The 24839-nt window shown below is 36.6% G+C and overlaps 4 protein-coding genes and 1 long non-coding RNA gene across 14 annotated transcripts in view; 3 read left to right on the top strand and 2 right to left on the bottom strand.

The window, feature by feature from the left end:
• Positions 1-381, top strand: part of LOC116162874 — a 41230-nt gene extending 40849 nt beyond the window's left edge. For both annotated transcript variants that reach the window (XM_031476622.1, XM_031476621.1), the window contains one exon: positions 36-381. In XM_031476622.1, the coding sequence (XP_031332482.1) occupies positions 36-59 (24 nt within the window). In that variant the 3' untranslated portion in view covers positions 60-381. The remainder of the gene's footprint in view (positions 1-35) is intronic.
• Positions 382-458: 77 nt separating this feature from the next.
• LOC116162873 (chorion peroxidase) lies at positions 459-4176 on the bottom strand. Its single transcript, XM_031476620.1, has 14 exons — positions 4074-4176; positions 3257-3586; positions 2928-3207; positions 2656-2870; positions 2431-2607; positions 2187-2383; positions 1944-2136; positions 1705-1902; positions 1504-1654; positions 1302-1455; positions 1094-1252; positions 844-1048; positions 683-797; positions 459-628 (listed from the first exon to the last, which is right to left on the bottom strand). Exons 2-14 carry the CDS (start codon positions 3573-3575, stop codon positions 562-564), a joined length of 2430 nt encoding a protein of 809 aa, XP_031332480.1. The 5' UTR covers positions 3576-3586; positions 4074-4176; the 3' UTR covers positions 459-561.
• On the bottom strand, positions 4136-5872 carry LOC116162875. The gene is made up of 3 exons (XM_031476624.1): positions 4752-5872; positions 4522-4700; positions 4136-4477 (listed from the first exon to the last, which is right to left on the bottom strand). Exons 1-3 carry the CDS (start codon positions 4837-4839, stop codon positions 4280-4282), a joined length of 465 nt encoding a protein of 154 aa, XP_031332484.1. The 5' UTR covers positions 4840-5872; the 3' UTR covers positions 4136-4279.
• Positions 5873-10548: 4676 nt separating this feature from the next.
• On the top strand, positions 10549-23784 carry LOC116162876 (synaptic vesicle glycoprotein 2B-like). Of its 9 annotated transcripts, none has more exons than XM_031476630.1 (11): positions 10549-10802; positions 11064-11140; positions 11202-11408; positions 11458-11620; positions 11675-11856; positions 11906-12090; positions 12265-12449; positions 12499-12646; positions 12693-12807; positions 12853-13012; positions 13059-14005. In XM_031476630.1, exons 2-11 carry the CDS (start codon positions 11089-11091, stop codon positions 13288-13290), a joined length of 1629 nt encoding a protein of 542 aa, XP_031332490.1. In that variant the 5' UTR covers positions 10549-10802; positions 11064-11088; the 3' UTR covers positions 13291-14005. The 9 variants fall into 9 exon arrangements, with proteins under 9 accessions (XP_031332490.1, XP_031332485.1, XP_031332488.1 ...); XM_031476625.1 differs by having other exon boundaries at positions 11187-11408; positions 13059-14004; XM_031476628.1 differs by having other exon boundaries at positions 10550-10802; positions 11064-11142; positions 11192-11408; positions 13059-14003.
• On the top strand, positions 15843-18969 carry LOC116162878. Its single transcript, XR_004143634.1, has 2 exons — positions 15843-16455; positions 16507-18969. It is a non-coding gene; the product is annotated as an uncharacterized LOC116162878 (long non-coding RNA).
• Positions 23785-24839: the final 1055 nt, after the last annotated feature.

Raw genomic sequence — 24839 nt, forward strand, 5'->3', positions numbered from 1 at the left:
CTCCGCCGTGATTCCGTTAACTATTTATTTTGCAGAAAAACATCAACAGGTTAAACTAAGATGGACTCTGAGCGATTTTCTACATAAATAGTAAACTCAAACAAATCCAGGTGTTATGTTAAATTTGTAAATTGATTGTTAATTTTAGAACGTGTCTAATTGTATCTAGTAGATATAATTTCTAATGCAGAATGCCATTTAATTAACATAAGAGAAAGCGATTCTGTATTTTGTAAAACGAGCATCCAATTACGAATAGTGTCAATTTAATTAAGGTGCCTTGGTCGTTATCAATTAAGGGCTGGAATTGACAATGTGCAAGGTACTAGCATGAGCCCATTATGTAAAGGACTGTATTATAATATACCTAATAGCATGCTTGTTTATTAATACATCATTTACGTAATTTCCGCGTTTTACTACATACACACCAATTCTCATTTGCAATCACTAGGGCCTGTAGATAATAACTCGCAAGTTTAATGTAAGTATTCCATACACGTATAATTAACAATTATTTTTAAAAAAATATCACAAAGAAGTACACATTAAAATGTTCCCCTAATCTTGCCAGTAAAGCAAATTCATATGAGGTAACGCCGGACTAGTACAATCAACATACTCGTTCCTAAACGAATGAAACGTTATTATAATATTTGCACATACAGAAATAAGTAATTACCCTGGCAATCCTGGCTTTCTAAATGCATTTGGTGCTTGACGTACTAGTAAAATACCATCTCGGTTATCGCAAATGATCCTCGACAACGTAACTTTTCTGATCTCCACGAGTTGTTCTATAAAATATGTATAATTATGGAAAATGAACTGGGTAACGCCTACCGGGTGTAAAATATCCCGGATTAATGGTTGGATCATGCTCAAAAAAGTATTTATCCCCCTGTTTCAACCGGGAAAACTGCTCCGCTATTATATCTCTAAACGTTAATCCTAAAACACTATCTCCATACTTGGGCTCCAGAAGTCCTCCAACCCAGAGATCGATATCATCAACTGATACGTACACGCTCTTTAGTCTCTCCCCGAGCTATGGATAAGACTGTTAGCCGTTAAACGAAATCAGTAACTTTACCTCTGGTCCGAATTCTTCAAAAGACTTTATCCGCGGCTGTCCTACCAATTCCCTATAGTCGTTATAAGGTCTTAATCCGTGGTCTCTCCCCCTTTGAATGTTTATCGCTGCTAAATCAACTCCAAATGGATTTCCCGCTCGAAACATATACTTTGTTAACTAAAGTAGCGTTACTAACTAAGAATTACAGACATTAACGTTTGCTTACGGAATCGCTCATTGAGTTGTCCACGTCTTGAATCGCATCTGTTGTCATCGTAGTTAACATCTGATCATAAAACTCATGTTTGCGCATCCTTGCGGGGTGAAACATAACCTCGGGAATGTCGATGGCCGCTTCAAGTTTTGTTTTTCCATAGATTCTAAAACATTTAAACAAATTGCAAATAATTACAACAAGATTTACTTACTTTAGAACTCCGTCTACCATCGAATGACCAAATCGGAATGCAGCGGAGGCAAATTCGTTAATTGCAGAAGGATCCACTTTCTGATTATAATCGTACGAGTAAGAATCATCTCTCTCCAATAATAAGTCGAATTCTTCCATTGCAGCTTCACCTGAAAGTCATACTTGAGGCTTACTAGCAAACGTCAATAGACGTAGGTACCTAATAGAGCTGGCAAGTATTCACCGTAGGTGACTACTTGCAGTTCTGCAATAATAATTTGACGTGTTACTAAGAATATACGCTCGTCTTGCCAGTGTGGGTTAATTTGCGCCAGCTCGTTTGCTATGCGATTGTGTTCTCGCATGAAAAGTGTATGCAAAACCGTTAATGAAACCATTTGGTTTGTCCTCGTGTCGCCTAAAAGACATTTAGTGGTTCGAAGCAAACGAGGCAGATACCTGATGTGAAACAAGCCGATCCTTGTTCCGTGGTTAAACACGCATCGGGATCTTCAGAGAGCGGTAGCAAATGACGACCGAAGTCATCAAACACGGTCAGCTGACCAAATTCAAAACTTCGCAGTGCTCTAGTCTGATCGGGACTAGATCCATAAATCGCCGATCCATCAATGTAATGACTGACTTTATTCATCTGCAAAAATGCACGATTAAAGGATAACCTTTTTAATCGCCGAGTACTACCTGTTGTGCGTAACCAAGAGTGCAATCATGTCGAGGCGCTAAGACTGATCTTACAAAGTTCATGCAGCCCTGGCTATACCTGCCAAAAAATGGATCTTTGCGTGGAATCACGACTGGAAAGCAGGCAAAATGCCTGAACTCATGAGGAATCTCCGCACTTCCATCTTCAGAGCAACAGGAAATCGCACTACCATTCGCTGAAATTTGACAGATTTAGGTTAGGTTAGCCAAAGACCCAACTTACCAAAGCTGGTGTCAAGCGATTGGGTGATATCGTGGGAAATAAATTGACCAAACTGCATTAGCATCAGTGTATAATCTGGGTTTGGAATATCTTCGTCGGAAAATAAGGTGGTACTGATAAGTCGAGGGCTGGTAAGTGGTTGACCTTGATCTTCAGAAACCCTTGGGGTCCAAATTCCTGTAGTTGGGGCGTAAGAAACCGATCTTTAGGTATTCGCATTCTTACCGTCATGATATACTGGCGGTAAAAGTCGAGAGTATGGCGTAAGCGGCATACCCCAAGACGGATTGTTGATATTATTGCATGAGCCGTCAATTTTTCTGAAGCGGGGTGGTACGGGGGGACAAACTGGTGGAGGTACGCAAGCGGCACCGAGTGGCGTCTGGCTTAAATCTTGGTGAATCATTCCGTATTCTAGTTGTTGATTTGTAACGCCTTGTCTACAAAAGCCAACACATAATGTAGCGTTACTCTTTATTGGATGAATTAAGAGATACCTATCTTTGAATGCCCGGGTGGCTAATGCAATTTCTAATGCGCGATTTGCAACGCTCATGACCTCTAATAAATCGTGCATGCTGTGCAACCGAGAATTCCGAAAATGTCCGTAACTAGCTGTGCCAAGTGGAACTAAAGCCGATCTGGAGTGCGTCAGAATTTTCATTTCACGTAAATGTAATTCTGATAATTCCAGTCGACTACGACGAGTCACATCCCCCATTGCTTCCAAATCTGCGTGCACGACGTGATGACCTCTTACTTTCTCGTTGAAAAGTGCTGAAAACCACTCGACACTGTAAAAGTTTTATACTTACAAAAAAGGTACCTGTATGGTTTTGGCCAGTTTTGCAGCAGATTCCTACACGACCTAAAATTGTCTTGCATTTTAAGACCCCATCATCGTGGACGTGAGCGGGACATTGAACGGGAAGTACGCACTCTGCATCTTGAGAACAAATATCTCTGTAGACTTTAGTGACGTGAGGAGCAGGCGTAAAACCGTGCTGGTGGTGGTCCACTACCTCAAAGCTTCTATGGTGACCAATATGACTAATTGTCATTCGCTTCGCAGGTATGTGTGCGGTCAGGGAACGTGCCATCCACGTAAATTGGAGTGCCAGCAAGAAATATGTACAATAAGCCATTTTCTACAGAGCTGTAATTTTATCATATTTTACCAATTATTGTGTTAGCGAATTTGGATGAAAAATGGAAAAGTCATAATAATAACAGGAGAATAAAAAACCTACGATACCACACGTGGCTTATACGCCACGGTGATGTAAAAGCAGAAGTGTGTACGCAAATCAGGTACCCTACTCATTACAACATGTATGAAAACATTACTTGAGATATTTGATTAAATTTCACACAAAAAAAGGACCTATTTAATTAATTATATGTTCACCATCTCCAATAGGTATAAAAGATATGACGTGGTGGAACGAATTAGTATAATGAAATAAATAAGAATAAAACCTCGATTCGTATTATAGAGTAATTGATATCTGCATGATCGCACTTAATAAAAACAGAATTAATAAAGTAAGATATCTTTATTGAAGGTACTCGTAGGTATACTAACACAGCAGTTGAAATGCTTTTAATCGGACACTAGGTAACGAATTTAAAAGACAGCTTACCTTGGCAAATTTTGGGACACAAATAGCGGCACTTATCAATGCTAAACTATTACCTTTTAAACGTTATCAACGTAGTACCAAATGCTCGGAAATTACGTCAATTGCACCACGGTTATGTTTGAAAGAATCTGTTGATCCAACTACATAATTATTATCATAAAGTAAAAATGATATTATATTGATTTGTTTTTGTCCAATACATTTTACTAAAAATCATGATCACTAAACGCCGCCATATAGCAAATAATGCCATTTTGTGGCAAAGGCTGGTTGTCAAGAAATTGGGATGGCAGAGACGAGATCGGTTCAGGTAATTTCCTTTCTGTATTATGTTCGTTTACGTTGTCTAACCAGGCCATATTTTGGTCTGTAGCGGTCAAGATTTCCTCATAAACAGCAGGCGCCTAAGAATAAATAGCTTCTTGTTATAAAAAGTTAAGCTACTCACTAATATTTTTCTCAGAGGTTTCAATTCAGGTGGCGGAATATTACTGAACGGCTCTGTAACTTTTTTACTTTGAAGCATTAGAAGGAGAAACCACATGTAATCATTACGGACTGCCATCTCTTCCATCGTTTTATCCATATCATGTAGTTTATCCAACCAGTGCCGTATTGGAGTTCGAACTAAAATAAAATAGTTTGTAGTTCTGCAGAAAAAAACACATATTGTCTAACAATTTGTGGGAATAAGAGGAACCAGGGCTCTTGCCAGCATGCTGTTGTAGAAGAAATTATCGTTTAGTGCCTGAACGGGGTTAGCCATTCCACCCCAATTTATAATAACTTTAAAACCTAATTACTGTGACATTTTTGACGTCGATTGTGTTTTCATGGGGCGCCGAGATTCAGTGGATATGTTTTTGAAATTCATACCCGTATGATGGAGCAAAAGCACACACCGCTAGAAACTCTATGAGAATTCTGCACGAAGTGTTTACTTGGCAACTCATTTCACGATTTGGTGATTTAAATTGATCATCGAGGTCCTCGTGCCCAGTGGTTTTTTGTGGGTAGGTATATTCAAAGACAAAGGTTTTAGTAACTCGTCGTGAGCACATGCACGAACTCAAAGTTTGATGTGATGAATAAGTACCAGGAACAGATCGGGATTTCCTTCATCGTGTGATTCTTGTCTGTTCAACGTTTGCACATTGGAGAGAAACAATTTTGGAATAACTGCCAACTTTATGAGCCGAAAGTGACTCATTTGTTGCACACCGTCGATTTTTTGTTCAGAAATCCCTAGAAGCAGATATCTAGAAAGAGGAAATCTTAAAGGACTAACATAACGACAGCTACCCAATTCAAAATAACCAATTCTCCTTCACTAGATGGCTTTTGTTGGGAAGAGTTAAAGAGAAAGTTGCACTTTTTAATTTGAGAAAGCAAATTAGGTAGATGTACGAAATTACGACTTTGAGATATCGTCACTGTTTGCCATAGATAAGATTACGGTATAAAGCAATATTAGCAAATTTTCCATTTTCCTACGGCATGCTTATCAGTTATCACATACTAAATCTACATATATGGCATATTATACCATATAAATCAAAGTGAAGTGTAGGTAATATGCACCTTATCAGGCCATTTTTCTTAATTGTTTCCTATAATTTTTGGTATGTCACGTTTCATTGTTACGGTGGAAATATAACCCACCGTAATCCGCATTTTAATTCGAACATCCCGTAACTAATGACTCAGGATCTGTTAGGAATCAGTCCTACTGGTTAATATTGATTTTGGATTTTACTTCGTTATTGTTCACGCAAGATAAAAATCAACCCATAAAGAGCGTCTAAAAAAGCGGCAGAGCACCTCGGTGTGACCTTACGGGGTCATTGGATTTGACCAATTTTCAATTCACTGTGGCATATAAGTCTACTGTGCAAAGTTTCAAATAAATAGGTTCAAGCGTTTGGCAGAGACAGAGAGGCGTGACCCCAAGGGGTCATTGGATTTGACCCATAGGCTTATTACATGTGGCATATAGGTCAACTGTGCAAAGTTTGAACCAAAGCGTTTGACAGTTATCGTGTTCACGGACAGACGGACAGACGGGCACCATCGACTCCCCTATAAAGCTTGCATCGCTTTGCTCTGCCGCTTTTTAAAAGTGGAGTGTAGGGAAGTACAATAGTTGAGTTATATTCTGATTGCGTTATTCAATCGACCGTTATTGTTTGTTTTTTACTAGTCGGGGCTTGTTTTGAGAAAAAAATTCTAAATCCGTGATAAAGGCTGTTTTGTGAAAACACGAAATAAAAAAAAACCTGTACATCGATTCCAGTCGGTGGTCGATTTGTTTAAGGATTCGTCAAATTTCGCAATCTTCTACCCATAATGCCCCCTATACTTCATTTATTTCATTTCATTCAAACAGAAGCTAGATTTTTCACTAAACATCACCCTATGCCAGTACATGTTACAGTTCAGTCGCAGTCTACACTAGCTTCAACCTTGCTGTGGAAGCTGAGCGATAAATGGTAAGCCAAGATACTACCAATAGAATTACTCGGCAAAAACCTTTACTTGACAGTAAATCGTGGGAATCTGCTTCTTATTACCATAAGTCCTCCGCATCTTCTATACTACAGGCGGCGGGAACCTCACCAGTCCCACCGATCAATGTATTACATGGGTATTATTTTGTCCATAACTGTATTTAATTACACTCACTAATAACTTCTTAACGTGACCTGTCAAATTAATTCATGTTAAACTTGTTGTGACTTAAAATTTACACGGTCTTCTCTCAATCAAGATTTTGTTGCACATATACCTTATTAAATAAATACAGGGAATTTTTCTTAAATGTATACATATGAGCTATGCCCACAGTCATTTTTCGTGGGATTAAAGCAACAACCGGACCGTACCATTTTCACAAGGATAAATCCAATTTATATACCTATAATCACATACGGCCGAAAATGCAAACATCTGCACGGCACAAATAAGAAGTGAACAAGCTATTGTGCCTCCAAGCTATGCTTAAATTTGCTTCAACCCGCAGCATTACATTTGATTGGGTATTACGAGTCCCCTCCTTCCATAGTCTAAGGATCAAACGCATGGAATAGATGGCTATAATAGACAACCAACTCTACACGAATTTGTTTTAAATGGTAATCAGCGTCTGCTATGGAAACAGTAACTTAATTATTCAATGCCAAATTAGGGTTAGCTATTATCATTTAGTTTTATTATTATCAACTACCTACACAAAGATGTATATCAAAGACGATAAGGTAGAAATAATAACAGTGGGACGATGGTAAGAGTTTAAGAACTGTAAAAATGGCTCCAGTTTGTCGCGTGTAAGGTTGGTTGCCTACAGACATCGGTTTCATGACGTAATACTAGTATCATGATTTCATGCGTTTGATCCGTTTTTTAAAAGTATACATTTAGCCCATGTATACATTTAAGAAAAATTACTTGTATAAGTTTTATAGCCAAAAGGACATTTCCCATTTTCCAATCGTTTCCAAAATCTTCTCAGTTTTCAGGATTGTTAGAGGGAGTACTGATACACAATTTCAGCCAAATCGGTCTGCTCCTTACAAACTTTTACATGATTCAATAGATATCGATTTGGTTGCCAAAAAGGCATTTGCCATTTTCGAATCCCTTCCAAAAGATTTTCAGTTCTCGATACCATTCAAGGGAACATATGTTTCAAATTTCAACCCAATCAGTCGCACATACACACATACGAACATACAGACATTTTTTAAAAACCACTTTGTTGGACTCCTGGAACCTCGAAACGTAAAGATCCGGTGAAATCTCAAAATCGAAATTTGGAGTGATTCCAATAACCTCGCAATTTTTTATTGGTGAAGTGAATATTACCATCTTCTAGATAGAAGAACGCCTTCATGCATAGGTAATTTGTTGTAAGTTGTTTGCAATAAATTCCAATTATGAATTGTGTTGACTCGATTACTGGATGCCCATGTTTTCGTGCCGAATATGTTTCTACCCATGATTATAAAATAATAGAATGATAGGGTTGCAACGGTAGTACACACATGTGTTATTGAAACACTTACATCTTTGCACTGGCAGTTTTGCGTGTTCAGAAAAAAACCTTCATAGGTCATGCACAAAAAATACGCTAAATATACAATTATTATTTTTCGAAAAAGAGAATTTATTTAAAATCGGCTTATGGTATATGCTTAATCATTGTAACAAAGTTTTCATTGTTAGCTACAATGTTTATTTAAACAAAATACATCTTTTGTTGGGTGTTCGAAATGTCGTTTGATCAGGATCTGCCATACGTAAGTATGTGTATTAGTTCACTCATACACATGCCACCTAATAATTACAAATATATATCATATAAATTATTTGACCAGTAAAAATGATTGGAACAAATAACAGGAAATAAAGGTATCATTAAAAATGTTAACAAACATTATTCCTCATTTTGTCCACTAATTACCTTTTGAACCAGGTAATTTACAGAGGATATCATTATCGAAAAACGCAGCAAAAGGAAGAGGTATTTTGTGGACTTCATTCAGATATCCACTACAGATTTGCGATAAATTTGTTACATAATTAGTCTTTGATCATTATAATATATGGTCTATTATGTTTAACAATAAATAAAAACAATATGGAAAACTAGGAAGGATAGAAATAAACCGTTGATCTCACTTAAGGAGTACATCATCATCTAGAAATGTGTATTGTAGGTGGTCTAATCAATTGCAATAACATTGAAATGCCAATTGTCTATACAGAGGAGCTTTTGGAACAAAAATGGTGTCTTCGTAGAATAACAATTTCCTCTAATCTTGAAGTAATTGTTGGTGATAGAAATGAAACTTACTCCTTTTCAAAATTCTACATACTGCGGTTTGTGGTCTGTCCGTTCTATGCTACTTTCTTCACATACAGCGAATGATGGTGGTTTGTATTCAACCCATGCGGTCTGCTCGGAACGATTTCTAAGGTCCAGGAAGTTATCCATCGATGAAGCATAAATGACGTCACCATGCAAAGTCAGTGTTTCCTTAGTGCTTCATTGTGCTTCACATCAGATACGGGTCACACCTACGGTTCAGGAGATTTAAAGCCTCAAAGTCAAAGGCTGGAGGTTAGCAACAACGTTTTTATTAATAAGGCACAAATGTCGCGATCTGGCAAAATCCTTAGTGCTTCACTAATATTCATTTGTGCTTCACACTGGAACCTAGCCACACGGTAGATACATAACCTCTAAGTTAGAGATTTAAAAGGTCTTAATAGTTATTTATGTATTAAGGGCATAATAGTGATGTTTATATTCTCGAGGGCGACGAGTTAAAAAGCTCGAGGGCCTATGGCCCGAGAGCTTTTTAGTCGCCCGAGAGTATAAACATAGTTTATGCCCGTGGTACATACACAATTTTATGTTTTACAAATAGTTTTCTTCGTCAAAATTCGTTTACAAAATAATTCATTATGTTTGATCGAGTATGCGTGGTTCGAATTTGTTAATGTGATTGAAACCATCCAAACGTCAAACGTAATTTTAAATAATTCAATTCATCGTGAATTTCCAAGAAGTTCCAGAAACTATACGAAATGTCAATCTTGTGATTTAGTAGGTATTAACAATTAATAATTGACGTTTCTAGTTTTCAATGACCTGCATATCTTTGTTTGTTTTGTCATTAAGTATAAATGAGTTACTATGGTGATACTTAATGCCCTAGAGCATAAAGTGGTACTTTATGCCCGTGTATCACAGATATAAAATGTGCTCTTATAGGTTAGTAAGACATAAAATCTATTATAAACATTGTCGCAGTAATCATTGCAATAGAGTTTAAGCTAACCTCAGAGTAAATTTGGCGGTTCAAGCGGGCCTGATTAAATAAAATGATGGTTCATTGTTTATAATTTTTTATAATTTCGAATGCAGTTTAGCAACGAAACAATCCGTCACTTCCATTTGCTTTTTAAAATGGATCAACACAGAAAAACCTACCGTTGGTTTTCTGTATTCCACCCACCACTTTTAAAGCTATAATAGTGAATTATATGGGAAAATAAATAATAGGTAATTACTTTCAGTTTTGAAATCGCATATTATGAATTCTGCATTCAGGATTTGACAGCTTAGTTCAGTGAATGTGTGGCCATATTCCCCATGTAGGTACGCAATCTTATTTTTTCCAAATTTTTATTAGTTGGTTTAAATGAATTGAAAAATTTTGCTACGGTTACAATATTACTGCTCCAACTGTTTTCAGGGTCTCCAGGTTCATTTCTACCAATTCGGTGCATTTGGTTGAAACATGAGGGATATCTCAACTACCAATAGAAAATAACAAACTGTATGATCACACTGTATTTATAGTCACTGTAAGAAGATGAAGGGTTGGTGGCTGCCGGTGCACACGGTTAACAAAACGCGACCTTCGAGTGGCGGTGACATGCGTATTTCAGAATGAGTCACACACTACTACACTTGATGCAGACTATAACGGTTTTCATACCCTTTGTTGGTTTTTTGATATTGTTGTTCCAAATTATTTATTACCGTTAAGTTAATAATGCGTGCAGTATGTGTGATAGATTCTCCTTTCTTCATAAGATTACAACAATATTTTATTTTTTGTATAAATACGTGTTTTTTTTTGTGTTGAAATGGGTAATATCAGCGAGTAATCGCAATTAGCTACGAATCACGCCGGTATTACGTGTTTCATACAGAAATAGGTAAGTAATAAATAAGTATTTTATGCTGTCGTAAATTGGTAGTTCTGTAAATCAGCTTATCTTGAAGGTAAAAGTATGTCAACAAATTTGTGAGAAAATTTCAGATTAGTACCTATGTCATAACCAAATGCGCGATAGTGAAGCTATCTCTTCTCCGGTAAAAGTGTATGGTTTAAAATAGACGCTGGAAAACGTATAGAGACTATTTTTACAATCAGTATTAACATTATCAACAGCTTCACAGGTCATCTATCTTTTCAGATATTTGGAATTTGAATTACACAAAATGACAGCTAACAGTGTTGAATTGAGCAGGTCTGGTGGAAGTGTAGTTACAGGTGAGAATTAAATCACTCTAATGATAATTTGTCAAACAACTAATAGGTACAACAACTGAAGGTTGTGATTCTGCCGCAAATCACGAAGTGGCCGTCAAAGCTTCCAGTTTTGGTTTGTTTAACGTCTTAGTAATCGCTATAATGTTACCAGCTTCACTAAGCTCCGTGTTCAGTACAACATCAATGTCATACGTATTTCCAATAGCACAATGCGATTTGAACTTGACTGTGGATGATAAAGGTCTTCTCAATTCAGTCACATATTTTGGTAAGCACGAGGAAGTTAACAGTTTACTTTATTGCTACATAACGTATAGGAATGTTAGTGAGTGGTTTCTTGTGGGGTGTCCTAACGGATCTATTCGGACGCCGAAAATTGCTTGTATTCTTGTTTTTCTTCGAAGGCATTATGGTTATACTAACAGGGTTTTCGCAGTATTTTGCATACCTTGTCGCAGCAAAGTTTGTTGAAGGAATCGTGTAAAACAAAAATTCATTTGGAGAAATACAAAATATATGTCACGATTATTTTAGAATCACTGGTGGAGTTTCAACTGTATTAACTTACACTAACGAATTCCATTCAGCGTACCATAGGACATTTATACCAGTAATAAACGGCATATACAGTAATTTAGCATCCATTGTACTGCCGTTAGTAGGATGGAGCTTGTTTACAGACTCAATGAATCTATCGTTATTTAATGATGGGATGCGTATGTGTTCCAACGCATCAGGTTACCTTAAACTTAATTTCACTTTTAGTTTTAAGGTCCTGGAATATATTTTTGTTTGTTACTGCCATACCGAGCTTCGTAGCTTTCGTCTTCTACATGATCTTACCAGAAAGTCCAAAGTTTTTAATGACAGTGGGAAAGCGCGAGGAAGCTTTAGAAGTCTTTCGCACAATGTTTCGGATCAATACAAGGCGTTCACGTGATGAATATCCAGTAAGCCTATTCTAAAATATCGTCGCCATTGGGTACCATTGCACAGTAGCACATGGCATTATCGAATACCAACTTTTTTCGTGACTTTTTTATGACCTCAATAAGATAAGGGCAATATAAATGACATAAACCAATGGTACCAATTAAAACTTCCAAGTACCGCTTACATTACAGATTACAACATTAGTTGATGAATCCAAGCTGTTTGAGGACAAATTGCATGGAGGACACGTTACCTCGAACCGTAGTAATATGCAAGCGCTAAAGGAAGGCTGTCAGCAAATACAGCCATTATTTTATCCGCCTTTTTTAATTAACATTTTTATTGTATTAACAATTAATTTTGGATTGTTAATGGGGTAATCAAAATCACAACTTTTAAAACTATGACGAAGTAGCCTTTTGCAGTCTGAACACGATTCGTTTATGGACACCGCAATTATTTATTGCTCTTAATAATTATGAATCCTTGCACAAGGAGAATGGTTTTGATTTATGCGGTGCCTTGTCACAAATTGGCAACGATGGTCAGGCTAGTAACGAGACATGTTTCGTGGTAAGTAATGCGTGAACGTTCTTTAAATACTTTACTTGACCCTTAGAACTACAATAATGGCCAAGTCTACTTGCACAACATCGTAGTTTCCGTCGCCGCTATCGTTATAATCGTGTGCAGCTTACCGCTCATGGGAAAATTTAAGAAAAAAAATATTCTGTGTGAGAGTCTCAAACGTCCTTATGTTTCTTTAATACGAATTTTAGGTGGGACCGGAATATGTTCTGGGTTATGTGGCGTATTTATTTATTTTTCAACCAACATCGTAATGGCTATTGCCTTAATTTCCGTCAATGTTGGATGCACATACATCGCCTTAAATGTTTTGCTAAGTATCGTCATTGACTTATTTCCAACCAGTTTAAGGTAAGTTTTCATTTATGAAGCAAGCAACCAACGAACAGTAATTTAGGACCATAGCAGTTTCGTTAGCAATGGTGTTCGGCAGGTTGGGCTCTTCAATAGGTAATGTGATATTTCCGCCACTTCTCACAAGCGGCTGCTTTTTTCCATTTTTAACTGTGGGAGGAATGGCTGCTGGTAAGTACCTTCAAAGTTTCACGCAAAACTTTAAGATACACTTAGTCATAGGATCTAATACAGCGTGTTGCATCGACAGGCGGGACATAGGAAATCCCATGTAAATTTAAAGGTGGAGGTTAATTATTGGCTTCCCTAATTATTTTAGAGGAAGAAATCTATTTAGGTTATTTGAAGAGCATTAAAATCTTCATCTAAATAATAACTTTCGATGTTTTTCATTAACCCCCAAACGAGATATTGCCTTCTTCAAATTTACATGAGATTTCCTATGTTACGCCTGTCGATGCAACACACTGTTTCCATTTATTTCACATCCCCTTCTCTATCTAAATACCGAAGCCGGTGGCGCAGTGATTCCGTTGAACGACTGCTATTCGGGAGGTTGTGGGTTCGAATCCCGCTGCCGACTGCTCTATCTGGAGTTTTGTCAGAGGGTTTTCCTCAGACGTATGGAGTTTCGCATAATGCTAACAGTATGTTGAAATCTAGGTACAAATAAGCGAATCCCCTCGGCATCCCAACTTCGTTTCTCCGTCCTTTGCAGCCGGTTGGCTTTTAGATAACCACATAAACAAATGCCTCTCACAATTTTGTATAGATACCTATCAAGTTTTGTTCTGCAAAATTATTTTAAGTTTAAGATTTCGAAGTAACTATTTTGGAATCTAAAGATTAATGCTTTGAAAAACACAACCTCTATGTTGGATTTTATGTCTACTGGAAAGAGCGACTGTGAGTTCATTTTCTAGTTGGAGCTTATGGCGATACGTAGATCTCAAGAAAGCTATAGCAGAAAAGCTAAACAATAATTTGTGCAATCCTGGTAGCATTGTTCATTATTCTAGTCATTTTCATTATTAGTTGACTTTTAGTTAAAAATGATAGAGAGTTGTGCCATTATTTTCCAGAGTGGAAGACATTGTAGGGAGGAGAGATAATTTTTAGAAACCTCCTATGATACTCGTATTATGAGGTTATGACCTCATTATTTGACAATAACCTATGTCGTTTTTTTCCAGGTGCATCTTTGTTGGGGATACTTCTACCTAGTACAGACATGCAATCATTACAGTAAACATCGATGACACATTACGTAAACTACAGGAATTGACATTATTTATTTTATACATCAATCTATGCATGTCAAAATAAACAACTTTATTTATTTCACATTACTCCTAATTCTTTAGTCTTTTTTTAGCGTATTTTCCTAGGTATTTTCCAGCAAAAATACATCTTATACTTGCGGGAAGTCCGTTCGTTCGTCCGTCCGCCTGATGAACTGAGCCATCAGCACTGGGACCACGTAGAAGACTGCATCAGTCTGCACATGCGAATACCTTGAGAACAAAATGTCGGCAGTGCAGTAGGTACAGAAATTTGACCAAACGATACCACATTCAAACACAGGGTCAAAATAAAAATTATGGCCCTGAAGACGCACAACCAGCGAAACATAATACTATGAAATAATATCATACTTGCCTACAGTATATTTACACCATTATACTTCTTGTCTGAAAATTTGACATTAAAATTGCCTGTCAAATAAGTTTAACTACATATTTGCACTTTTGGCCATAGTTGCTTTAGAAAAGTGCGCGACATCAAATAATACATATTCTCGTAATTAAAAGGTTGTTCAGAGATAGAAAAACAACACTCACAAATAACAGGAGAAAATCAAAGTCGACCAGGGTCATGATACTACAACCAGAATTGGACTGGGTCACTGGGTCAACTGGGTCACCTGGGTCACTGAATTAAACTGGGTCACTGGGTCGCTGGGTCACGTCATACTCTCTTCAGTTAGACCCAGTGACCCAGATTGACCCAGTGACCCAGTTTGACCCAGCGACCCAATTTCACCCGGGGACCAAATTTGACCCAGTAACCTAGTTTGATCGAATAACGCAGTTAAGTCAGTGACCTCGGTTCAAGTGTACAGATTATGAAATAAATGAAACTTAATGCTGGTTTGTTGAAAATAATACTCGATTGCTTAACAACTGCCATTTCTGTGATGTTTGCTTTAATACTGCCGTAAAAAACTTTCCATGTCCCGAATTGTATTATAGTAATTAGTAATGTTATTTCTAAACAGTTTCCTCCTTCATTTCTTTGCTTCAGGGCGTACCGTTCCTTACTGGTGTTCATTCACATTTAATTTTCTTCTACCAGTTAGCTTAATTCAAATAAATCTTTTCTCTAAATACCTACTTTCATTGCAAACAAATGCATTTGATTTTTTTAGGTATTAGTTCTCTTGAATAAAATTGGGCTACGTGCTTGTTGGCGAATATTATTGAGGAAGTTTTTTTTTTAATTAAAAGTTACTTGAAATTGTTTTGGATGCCAAAATGTAAAAATTAACCTTTAGACCTAGGGGTCAACGGTTTAAACTGGGCCACCGGGTCAAGATGGGTCACCGGGTAAAGCTGGGTCACCGGGTCAAGCTGTGCCACAGGGTCAAACTGGGTCACTGGGTCAAGCTGGGTCACCGGGTCAAGCTGGGTCACCGGGTCAAGCTGGGTCACCGAATCAAGCTGGGTCATCGGGTCAAACTGGGTCAAGCTGGGTCACCGGGTCAAGCTGGGTCACCGGGTCAAGCTGGGTCACTGGGTCAACTGGTCACTGGGTCAACTGGTCACTGGGTCACCGGGTCACTGGGTCAGTAAACTAACTGAGTCACCGAGTCACTCGGTCACTCTATGACCCAGTCCAACTCTGACTACAACTTAGTATCGTGGACCAGGGTGAGCTGAAAGCAAAAATCTGAGAAGAAATGAGGGAGACCCGACTGGAAATACAAACAGTACGGGCAGAAATGAACCAGAAGAGAGAGCCAGAAGAAAGCCTACGACCGGCGGGAAGAAAAATTGGAAACACATACCACCAGAATTACGAGTAGACGGAATGAGACAATACAATATTGGAAATAAGAAAGGCATGAGCAGGTCAGAGAGCGACTCTAGAATGTGGTGGGATAACTTGAAGAGGGAATAAAGAAAAACGAAGAAAGAATTAACCTGCATGACAGAGATATTGGAGAATTGAGGAACAAATGAAAGGAGCCCCAAAAAAAACAGCAGCATCACAGCAGGGATCATTAATTTATAAAGCGGACCACGTGTTTCATCAAAAGTCAAAGAAATTTGAAGATGGCATCATCCACACCGCAAACTTAGTAAAGAGCCTTGAAAACTATTTTCCAAACCCACTCGTGGGTGATACAGCGTAGCACAACTGTAAATGATGAGTAACGGGTAAATATACACCATAGTAGCTATTAATTAGCGAAAACCCGAAGTCTCTAGGTGGCCCAGATCTTGATGGAAGAGACAGACAGACAGACGACGGAAAATCGAGCACATAAGAAATAAGGTGAGATAATATTGAAAAAGCTGACAATGGAAGACAAGATAAATTTATACAAGGAGGATGGGACAACAATTGGCGAGAAAGAAAAAGTTATGGGCCCGATAGGGTATATGGAGGGAGATGGGTATCTGGATTTCCACCACCGAGAATCTGCTACGAAAGCTGAAACCAGGAGCTCGTCTCGGCAAGTAAAGCGAACCCAGCCGCAGATGCAGCTATTTAACTTCATTAAAAAGTATTTTCAAAAAAATAGTATAAGCCAGGAGAGTTGGAGGGGGTAGAAGTTATATAAAACACAAGAATAAGGAGTTAAATTCGAATTTTCAAAGTGACTTACAGAAGAACGTGATGTAGAGAAACAAACAAGATAATCAACATTTTAGGGAATCAAATGGAGCCAACCGTGCCCCAAAATAAATAAATTAGAACAAAGAAACTCAACTTTCGAGCAAGTGGCAGTAACAAAATTGAGGATATTCAAAACAAGTTCGAATTACCCAGCAGACGTTAGCATATGTTAAATTACCCGAACTAGAGGCGCTGAAGAGCCTTGTGGAACACTATCAAGCGTTTACAAGACAAGATCAGAGAGAAATTAGGAGCAACGTTCTGTACTGGAAAAAAATTTGAGACAATCAGAGGAAGAATTGGAGATACTTATCAAAAGGGTTTGGAGAAAATTTGGAAGACCTTCAAGGAAGAACCCGTGGGAGAAGAGCAATCGCGTAGTTAAAATAAGAAATAAAATATTGTACACCTGCAATACGTGATTTAAGATTAAGAAGCTGATAAACTTTTATCTTGGAACTAATTAAGACATCAACAAAAACGCACAATGACAGAACGAAGGTTGAAGCGGGTAAGGTAAGAAATATCTATTTACATATTTCGGACCATCTCCATTCCTGTAACTTCATATACCATGAATACAAACCTTGATCTAGGGGCATTCTGAATCAAGACAATTTCTATGAGATCAGTTAAACTTCTGGATACGTCCAATTAGAAGGTATTGTACAAAATTGGTTACTTTATTGGTTTCCAGTAGCCGGCGCCGTGACGGTACCTTATGGGTATCGTAATAGATGCAATTTGCTGTTAAATAGCTCATTTTGTTTCTTGAAGTGGTTTATATATAAAAGAAAGACCCTTTAAGATAATGCAACCAAACGCAAGAATTTAAGTTATCCAACAAGGTTTGTGTTTTATTTGTATTTTAACAAAATCTATGAAAAAGATGTATCGGAGAATTGAATGATTGATAATTTTGGATTCAATATACTCAACCATGATGTATTTTTGAGAAACAAACACCTCAACTTCGATTCTTTAGCACAATTAACCATTTTGACAAAGTTGGCCATAGTGTTTACGTTATAATTGTAATGATAGTGAGCTAAATACCTAACCTTAAGTAGGTATACAACTACTCTTTTCAATATTGAATATATGATGAAAATTCGTATCCCTTTATTTTAGAGAAATTTACATATCGTGTTCTTCATAATTTATTGCCAAGCTTTAAAAGCCTCTACGTTGTTCATTTATTATTATGCAATTAGCTTTTATTGTACTTCGAAACGTATAAAAACTTCACTTTGTTGAACTAACGATGGCTCTCATTGCTCTTATCTGGGGGCCATGTCAAATAAATATGGAAAATGTACAAGACGCAACATAAGAACATGAGCTAAAACCAAGACCATAATACTAAAATACGCAGCAAGAGTGGAAGAGTAACTTTTGTTAGTCGAGCATTAGCTCGGTCACATGCCTTCAGTTGGATCGTTGTTTTCCTTCATTCTCCAAATAAAAGTTCACCTACGCCAACAAAGTTATTTACTCGTAACAACATAATGTATCACTAATTTTCCATTCTGCCGGTATCAAAGTTTGTTAAAATCTCAAATAATCTTCTAGGCACCTTTATAACAACCCAAAACTTCCATTGCTATTAAGCGAAGCATGATATTAAAATTCTACAGTTCTAAGTTTTCTTTTAAGTATTCTATTGATGCAACATTATCTGTACGAGTATATAGGACGTGTATCTTCTTATTTTGTCTTTGTTTCAATATAATAATGAGCCGTTACTTCTGAACTATAAAATCAAAATTACTTTATTTAGTCGGTGACATGATTACAATTTTATTACGATCGCTGCCTAGCACAATTTGAGTTATGTATTCCGTTTTCCTATTAGCATTCTGCCTACACTGGCACTTTACAAGTCAGAGCAGTCGTCATAATTGTAGACAGTGTTCAATTTATTGCTCTATTCTTCTATAGCCCAAACGGAATCTTTCTTTTAATTGAGTTTAAAGTACTACTTTCTGAGCAACACGGAGCTTAAACGTAGCCATCGTTCATTTTGCTTCCAGAGGAAGATTTTCGACAAACTACAGAACTACAGAAATTAAGCTAAGGGTGTATAAGAAAGAATTGTTAGGTCAAACCATGACTGATGAAGATAATATACCTCGGATGATACTATCTGCTTAGTATACAACATGCAACGCCCTACTACGTAATAGTCATGCAAATGATTGCTTGAGGTCAGCGTGTTTATTATTACTAATAAATTCGCGTTGTGTGATTACAAAGATTGTTTACTATGTATACATATTTTTCTTTCCAAGAACAATTAAAACTTGTTCTAATATAACAATAATGTCTATTTTTAGAACGAAATGAAAACCTAAAAATGAAATGTAAATACTGGAACTTTTGTGGCTGTGGAGGTAACAAAGATCGGGACAAAGCACTTACGACACCACAATTAAACATTAATAAAACGTGCGCGTTTCGATATGAAAGCTATTACTATAATGCAACGGGCTATATAGTTACATTTACAGAGGTTAGAACCCCATCTTGTAAAAAATGTTATTCTCTACAGCACCTGTAAAAATTTTACTTAACAATTAATCTTTTGTAATAACATAATTACTACTACCATGGCTAGCTCAGTAATGAATAAGTTATTGATGACTCTTACTTTGCGGAAGGTTGATTCCTTATCATCACTTATATGATCTGGAAACTAAAAACTGATGCTCTGGCTTGACCACGCTTAATTAAGCATTCATATAAACTGAATTGTTTAAATATATTGTTGGAAATAATATCGTTCCAACTCCAATTTGCTTAACCAATATCTTTGGTTTGGGTTTACTTATCGTTAAGAAATTGGTTCACGGTGGTTCCCCTAACACGACTCCTTGAGCAACTTCTTTACAAAAACCCAAAAACGGTCGGTTCCAATTTTGGTACAATATAAAGAATTTAGTTAGGTAATTTACATTAACCGATGAGTTAAGGTACTCTCTCATTGACAGCTGATTTTTTTCTTTGGGGCGAGTTGGAAAATTGAATTGTGGAATACAATACAATACAATCGGACTTTTGTCGCGACAGAAAAAAATTTGGTTACTCGGTGTAAGTGAATTTTGATAGATGGTTGGTGAATCTTAATCCAGAACAAATCCGCGATTCAGGATCTTGCATAGGTGGAAAATAATCTGTAATCTGTGACCACTTTCCCATAATTATCACAGTCTTAGGCGAAAATCTTCCGATGAGAACGATAACCAAATTTAAATTCAACAAGCTGGTTGGGAACGTTTTACGCAGCATCTTGATGTCGAAATGGTACATCACATGCACATTTGACATCCGCGTGTGTTTGATTCAAATATTTTAACTTCTTTTTCTGAAGACACATGCATTTTTATCAAAACATGTCAAAATCTTTATTCTTGCACTGAGATCGATGTCAAAGACATATGAATTTGATATGGATCAAAGTTGTAAGGCTAGAATAAATCGTCTTTAAAAAGTGATAGCAATACTCAGAATACTTCGATAATGGCCCGTATGAATAAAAGTAAGCAAATGCTTATACTTGCAAAATTCAAAGTAAATACTCGTAACTGCCCTTTCATACTACCTAGTCCGTTTAGCATGGTTTAGCAGCGCTGCACTGCGTCCTGTCCTTCTGCTTAGTCGCCTAGTGCGAAGGAGCACTTACGAGTATTTACTTTGAATTTTGCAAGTATAAGCATTTGCTTACTTTTATTCATACTGGCCATTGTATCGTTGTACTTACCGGTTTATTGTTTGTCGTGGTGATTGTGATCCCTAGTATTCAAGTTCTTTCACGTGTTAAACCTTAATTTTATTCTCGCAATTTATAGCCGTGCTGTTCATACCTTCTCTCTCTTTTGGTTTTTAGCGCATTTCCACAAAAATAAAAAAAATGCGCTATTGTGGCCACTTTGTCCGTCCGTCCGTCCGTCCGTCCGTCCGCTCGTTTTGCGACGCTACTTTTTTAGTTGCTTTATCTTAAGAGCTATTGTTCTACTTTTTTCGCTATTTGGTTCGTTATGGTGTCGAGGCTTGCACCAAGGAAGGAATTTTTTCTGCGTTTATTGCTAAAAAAGTTATTGTAAAAAAACCAACAAAACGTTTTTTACATGTTCCATAATTTTACACTTTTGCCGTTTATTAACCATCCTAGAGATCATTTATAATTTTGTATTGTTGTCTGTCGTCTGTCTGTTGGTCTGTTCCTTTGCCTGTCTGTCCCTCTATCTGTCCGTGTGAACGATAATTTTGTTTAGAAATGTCCGATCGCTTTTACATCTCCGTTATAGTTATGAACTGAATTGCATGAAATTCAATATGGGCATAGCCTTAGCCATATAATACGCAATGCCAAAAGTTGAGTCGAATCGATTCAAAATTCACAGTGGCCTTTTCGCATCTCGACCATTTATAAACCGAATTGCAAACTTTTTTTCTTATAAAAGTATTTGAATGAAATTTGATACATAGGCACTTGGAATAAAGGAAAATCAAACGCCAGTTTCAAAATTTGGTTTTGCGTATGCGCAGTGCCAACTTTTTTATTTATGGAAGAATTTAAACGAAATTTGATACATAGGCACTTCGAATAAAGGAAAATGAAATGCCAATTTCAAAATTTGGTTTTGCGCATGCGCAGTGCCAACTGTTTTATTTATGGAAGAATTTAAACGAAATTTGATACATAGGCACTTGGGATAAAGGAAAATCAAACGCCAGTTTCAAAATTTGGCTTTGCGCATGCGCAGTGCCAACTTTTTTATCTATGGCACCATTTAAGTGAAATTTGATACTTAGGCGCTTGGAACAAAGGAAAATCTTAGTTTATTAGTTAGTTATAGTAAATTAGTTTTAAAATTTAGGTTTGCGCATGCGCAGTTCCAACTTTCTTATTTAGAAAAGCATTGATATGAAATTCTTCTCATAAACTGAAATTGAAGTAGCACGTCAAAAATGGATTGCCCATGTGCAACGCTATCTTTCATATTTGTGGCCGGATTTTTAAGATTTTAACAGAAGTTGCATCTTACAAATGGGAAATGAATGCAAGTGGAAATGCGCTTTATGTAAATCGTTTACGATTACTTTTTAACTTGTTTGTATTTTATTTGATCGCAGATTTTGACGACTTTAACCAAGAGTTGCTTTTTTTTTGGCAGATTAGGTTGAGTTTAAATTTGTTATCGAACATTAACACATTTTACCATGTATTATTTTTGTATTAAATTGACGTCGTTTTTGAACTGCAGTCAAATGACTATAATCTTGGTTTATGCGTTACCTTCTCAACTTCTGTCACCATTCAGCTTTATCAAGACTTGAACAAGAATCTCTTAATCTACCTCGTTCTCCTCGGTCAGTATTTCCTCTTATCATAAGACTAAGTGGTGCCTATCCGGTTAACTTATGTATTTTTGCTTTGTTTTGTCTATCCGTTAGAAGAAAACCCCTTAACCACCCTGACCCATCTCTACTTTGCCGGAGCTTACCGTGTTTGTAAAAAAAAGGCAAAGTTCACGTAACTCTTTTTAAAAGATGATTCTAAGAAACTAAATCTACTTCAAGCTTGTTTCCGTTCGTTTGAGTTGATGAATGTTACAAAATGTAATTTTAATTTCAAGATTCGAAACTTTTCTAAAATTTTGGACTTTGATGTTTAAATGGGTGGTCTTCTCTTTATAAAGGGTAGATAAATGCTTTTACACGCTTGCGCTACTTAGTTAAATAAAGTCGTTCTTGGGACGAATTCGCTTTTCTTATACAGGGTGGTGACTTGCGTAACGCATCATAGGGATTTCAATGTAATATTTTCGTACAAAATATAGAAGCAAGTTATGTGCATAATCTATCAAGTCAGTATCAGAATTACCATCACACAATATTCTAATAGCTACACTTAAACACATAAAGTGTCTATAGGTTTTCACAGACAATATATTATTCATTACAATTGGCCCCGTATACAGCAGAAATTGTCGAAACTCTGTCGCCTTCCAACGATCAATTTCATTTAAACTCCTTGGCTGTCGTGCAAATTCTAGAGTATCATAACATGCGATTATTGGCTCCCCAAATTATTTTAGAGCAAAAATGTATTAAGATTTTTTGTAGAAAAAATTTGTTTACACCAATCAACCGTATTAGTTTTCAATTTTTTTCATGTAAAGACGGAGAATTGGAAAAATAAAACCCGCATCTTTCTCAATAATCTGCGATGTCATGGAATTTTCTAAAACAAAAAGATACTTATCCAGCAGCAGTTCGACATGGGTTTTATGATCGACTGGGTTACTGTATTGCAGTTAATGGTGACTTATTCGAACATTTATTGTAAATTGTTATATCAGGAAACCGTTTTTAGTAATTTTTTCCTTATGTTGAATTCGCTGTTCTAAATATAATACTTTTTGATAAAATTTGATTTGTTTTATAGCAGACATTCCATGGCATGACGGATATTGGCGTAGTTGTTGTATTATAAAATTCCATGGCATCACAGATTATTGAAAAGATGGGGGTTTTATTTTCCAATTTTCCGTCTTTATTATGCAAAAAATTGAAAACTAACACGGTTGATTGACGTAAAAAATTTTTTTCTACAAAAAACCTTAATACGTTTTTGCTCTAAAATAATTTGGGGAGCCAATAATCGCATGTTATGAATTTTACATTGAAATCCCTATGATGCGTGACGCAAGTCACCACCCTGTATAAAAGAGCATACTGGCTATTTAAAAATTTCAGATTCTCAACAGAACGTAAGCCAAACAAAATCAGAATTGGAGCTGGAAATGTAAACACATACATTCTCAAGGATAAGAATGCAAGAGGTTACCTTTTAAAATTAACTGAAGAGCTTTTTATAATTAATACTTCTAGTTATAAACATTGTCAACATGATTGAGAAATATATTTTTCCAAGTGATTTCTGTGTCATCAACGCATAAACGTGTCTGATCTTCATTGGAAATCCCGCATCAAATTAAACACAGGTGATGCACAACAAAATTAATAACAATTAGGTACAAGGTCGTAAATTAAAATGATAATGAATGAGAGAATGAAAATTAAATTTCTGTAGGTGACCAGATATGCGTAGTAATTCTTCACTTCTTTCGGAACAGATTTTTAGCGCATTTCCACAAAAATTTAAAAAAAATGCGCTATTGTGGCCACTTTGTCCGTCCGTCCGTCCGCTCGTTTTGCGACGCTACTAGTTCTTTATCTTAAGAGCTATTGTTCAACTTTTTTCGCTATTTGGTTCGTTATGGTGTCGAGTCTTGTACCAAGGAAGGAATTTTTTCTGTACCGCTTACAAAAAAAGTTATTGCAAAAAAAACAAAAAAACGTTTTTTACATGTTCCATAATTTTACACTGTTGCCGTTTATTAACGATCCTAGAGATCGTTTATAATTTTGCATTGCTATTTGTCGCCTGCCGGTTGGTCTCTTCGTCTGTTCCTTTGTCTGTCTGTCCATCTATCTGTCCGTGTGAACGATAACTTTGTTTAGAAATGTTCGATCGCTTTTACATCTCCGTTAGTTATGAACTGAATTGCATGAAATTCAATATGGGCATAGCTTTAGCCATATAATACGCAATGCCAAAAGTTGAATCGAATCGATTCAAAATTCACAGTGCCCTTTTCGCATCTCGACCATTTATAAACCGAATTGCAAACTTTTTTTACTTATAAAAGTATTTGAATGAAATTTGATACATAGGCACTTGGAATAAAGGAAAATCAAACGCCAATTTCAAAATTTGGTTTTGCGCATGCGCAGTGCCAACTTTTTTATTTATGGAAGAATTTAAACGAAATTTGATACATAGGCACTTGGGATAAAGGAAAATCAAACGCCAGTTTCAAAATTTGGCTTTGCGCATGTGCAGTGCCAACTT

This window comes from Photinus pyralis, unplaced genomic scaffold (genome assembly GCF_008802855.1).
Source record: "Photinus pyralis isolate 1611_PpyrPB1 unplaced genomic scaffold, Ppyr1.3 Ppyr1.4_LG2, whole genome shotgun sequence".
Classification (NCBI taxonomy): domain Eukaryota; kingdom Metazoa; phylum Arthropoda; class Insecta; order Coleoptera; family Lampyridae; genus Photinus; species Photinus pyralis.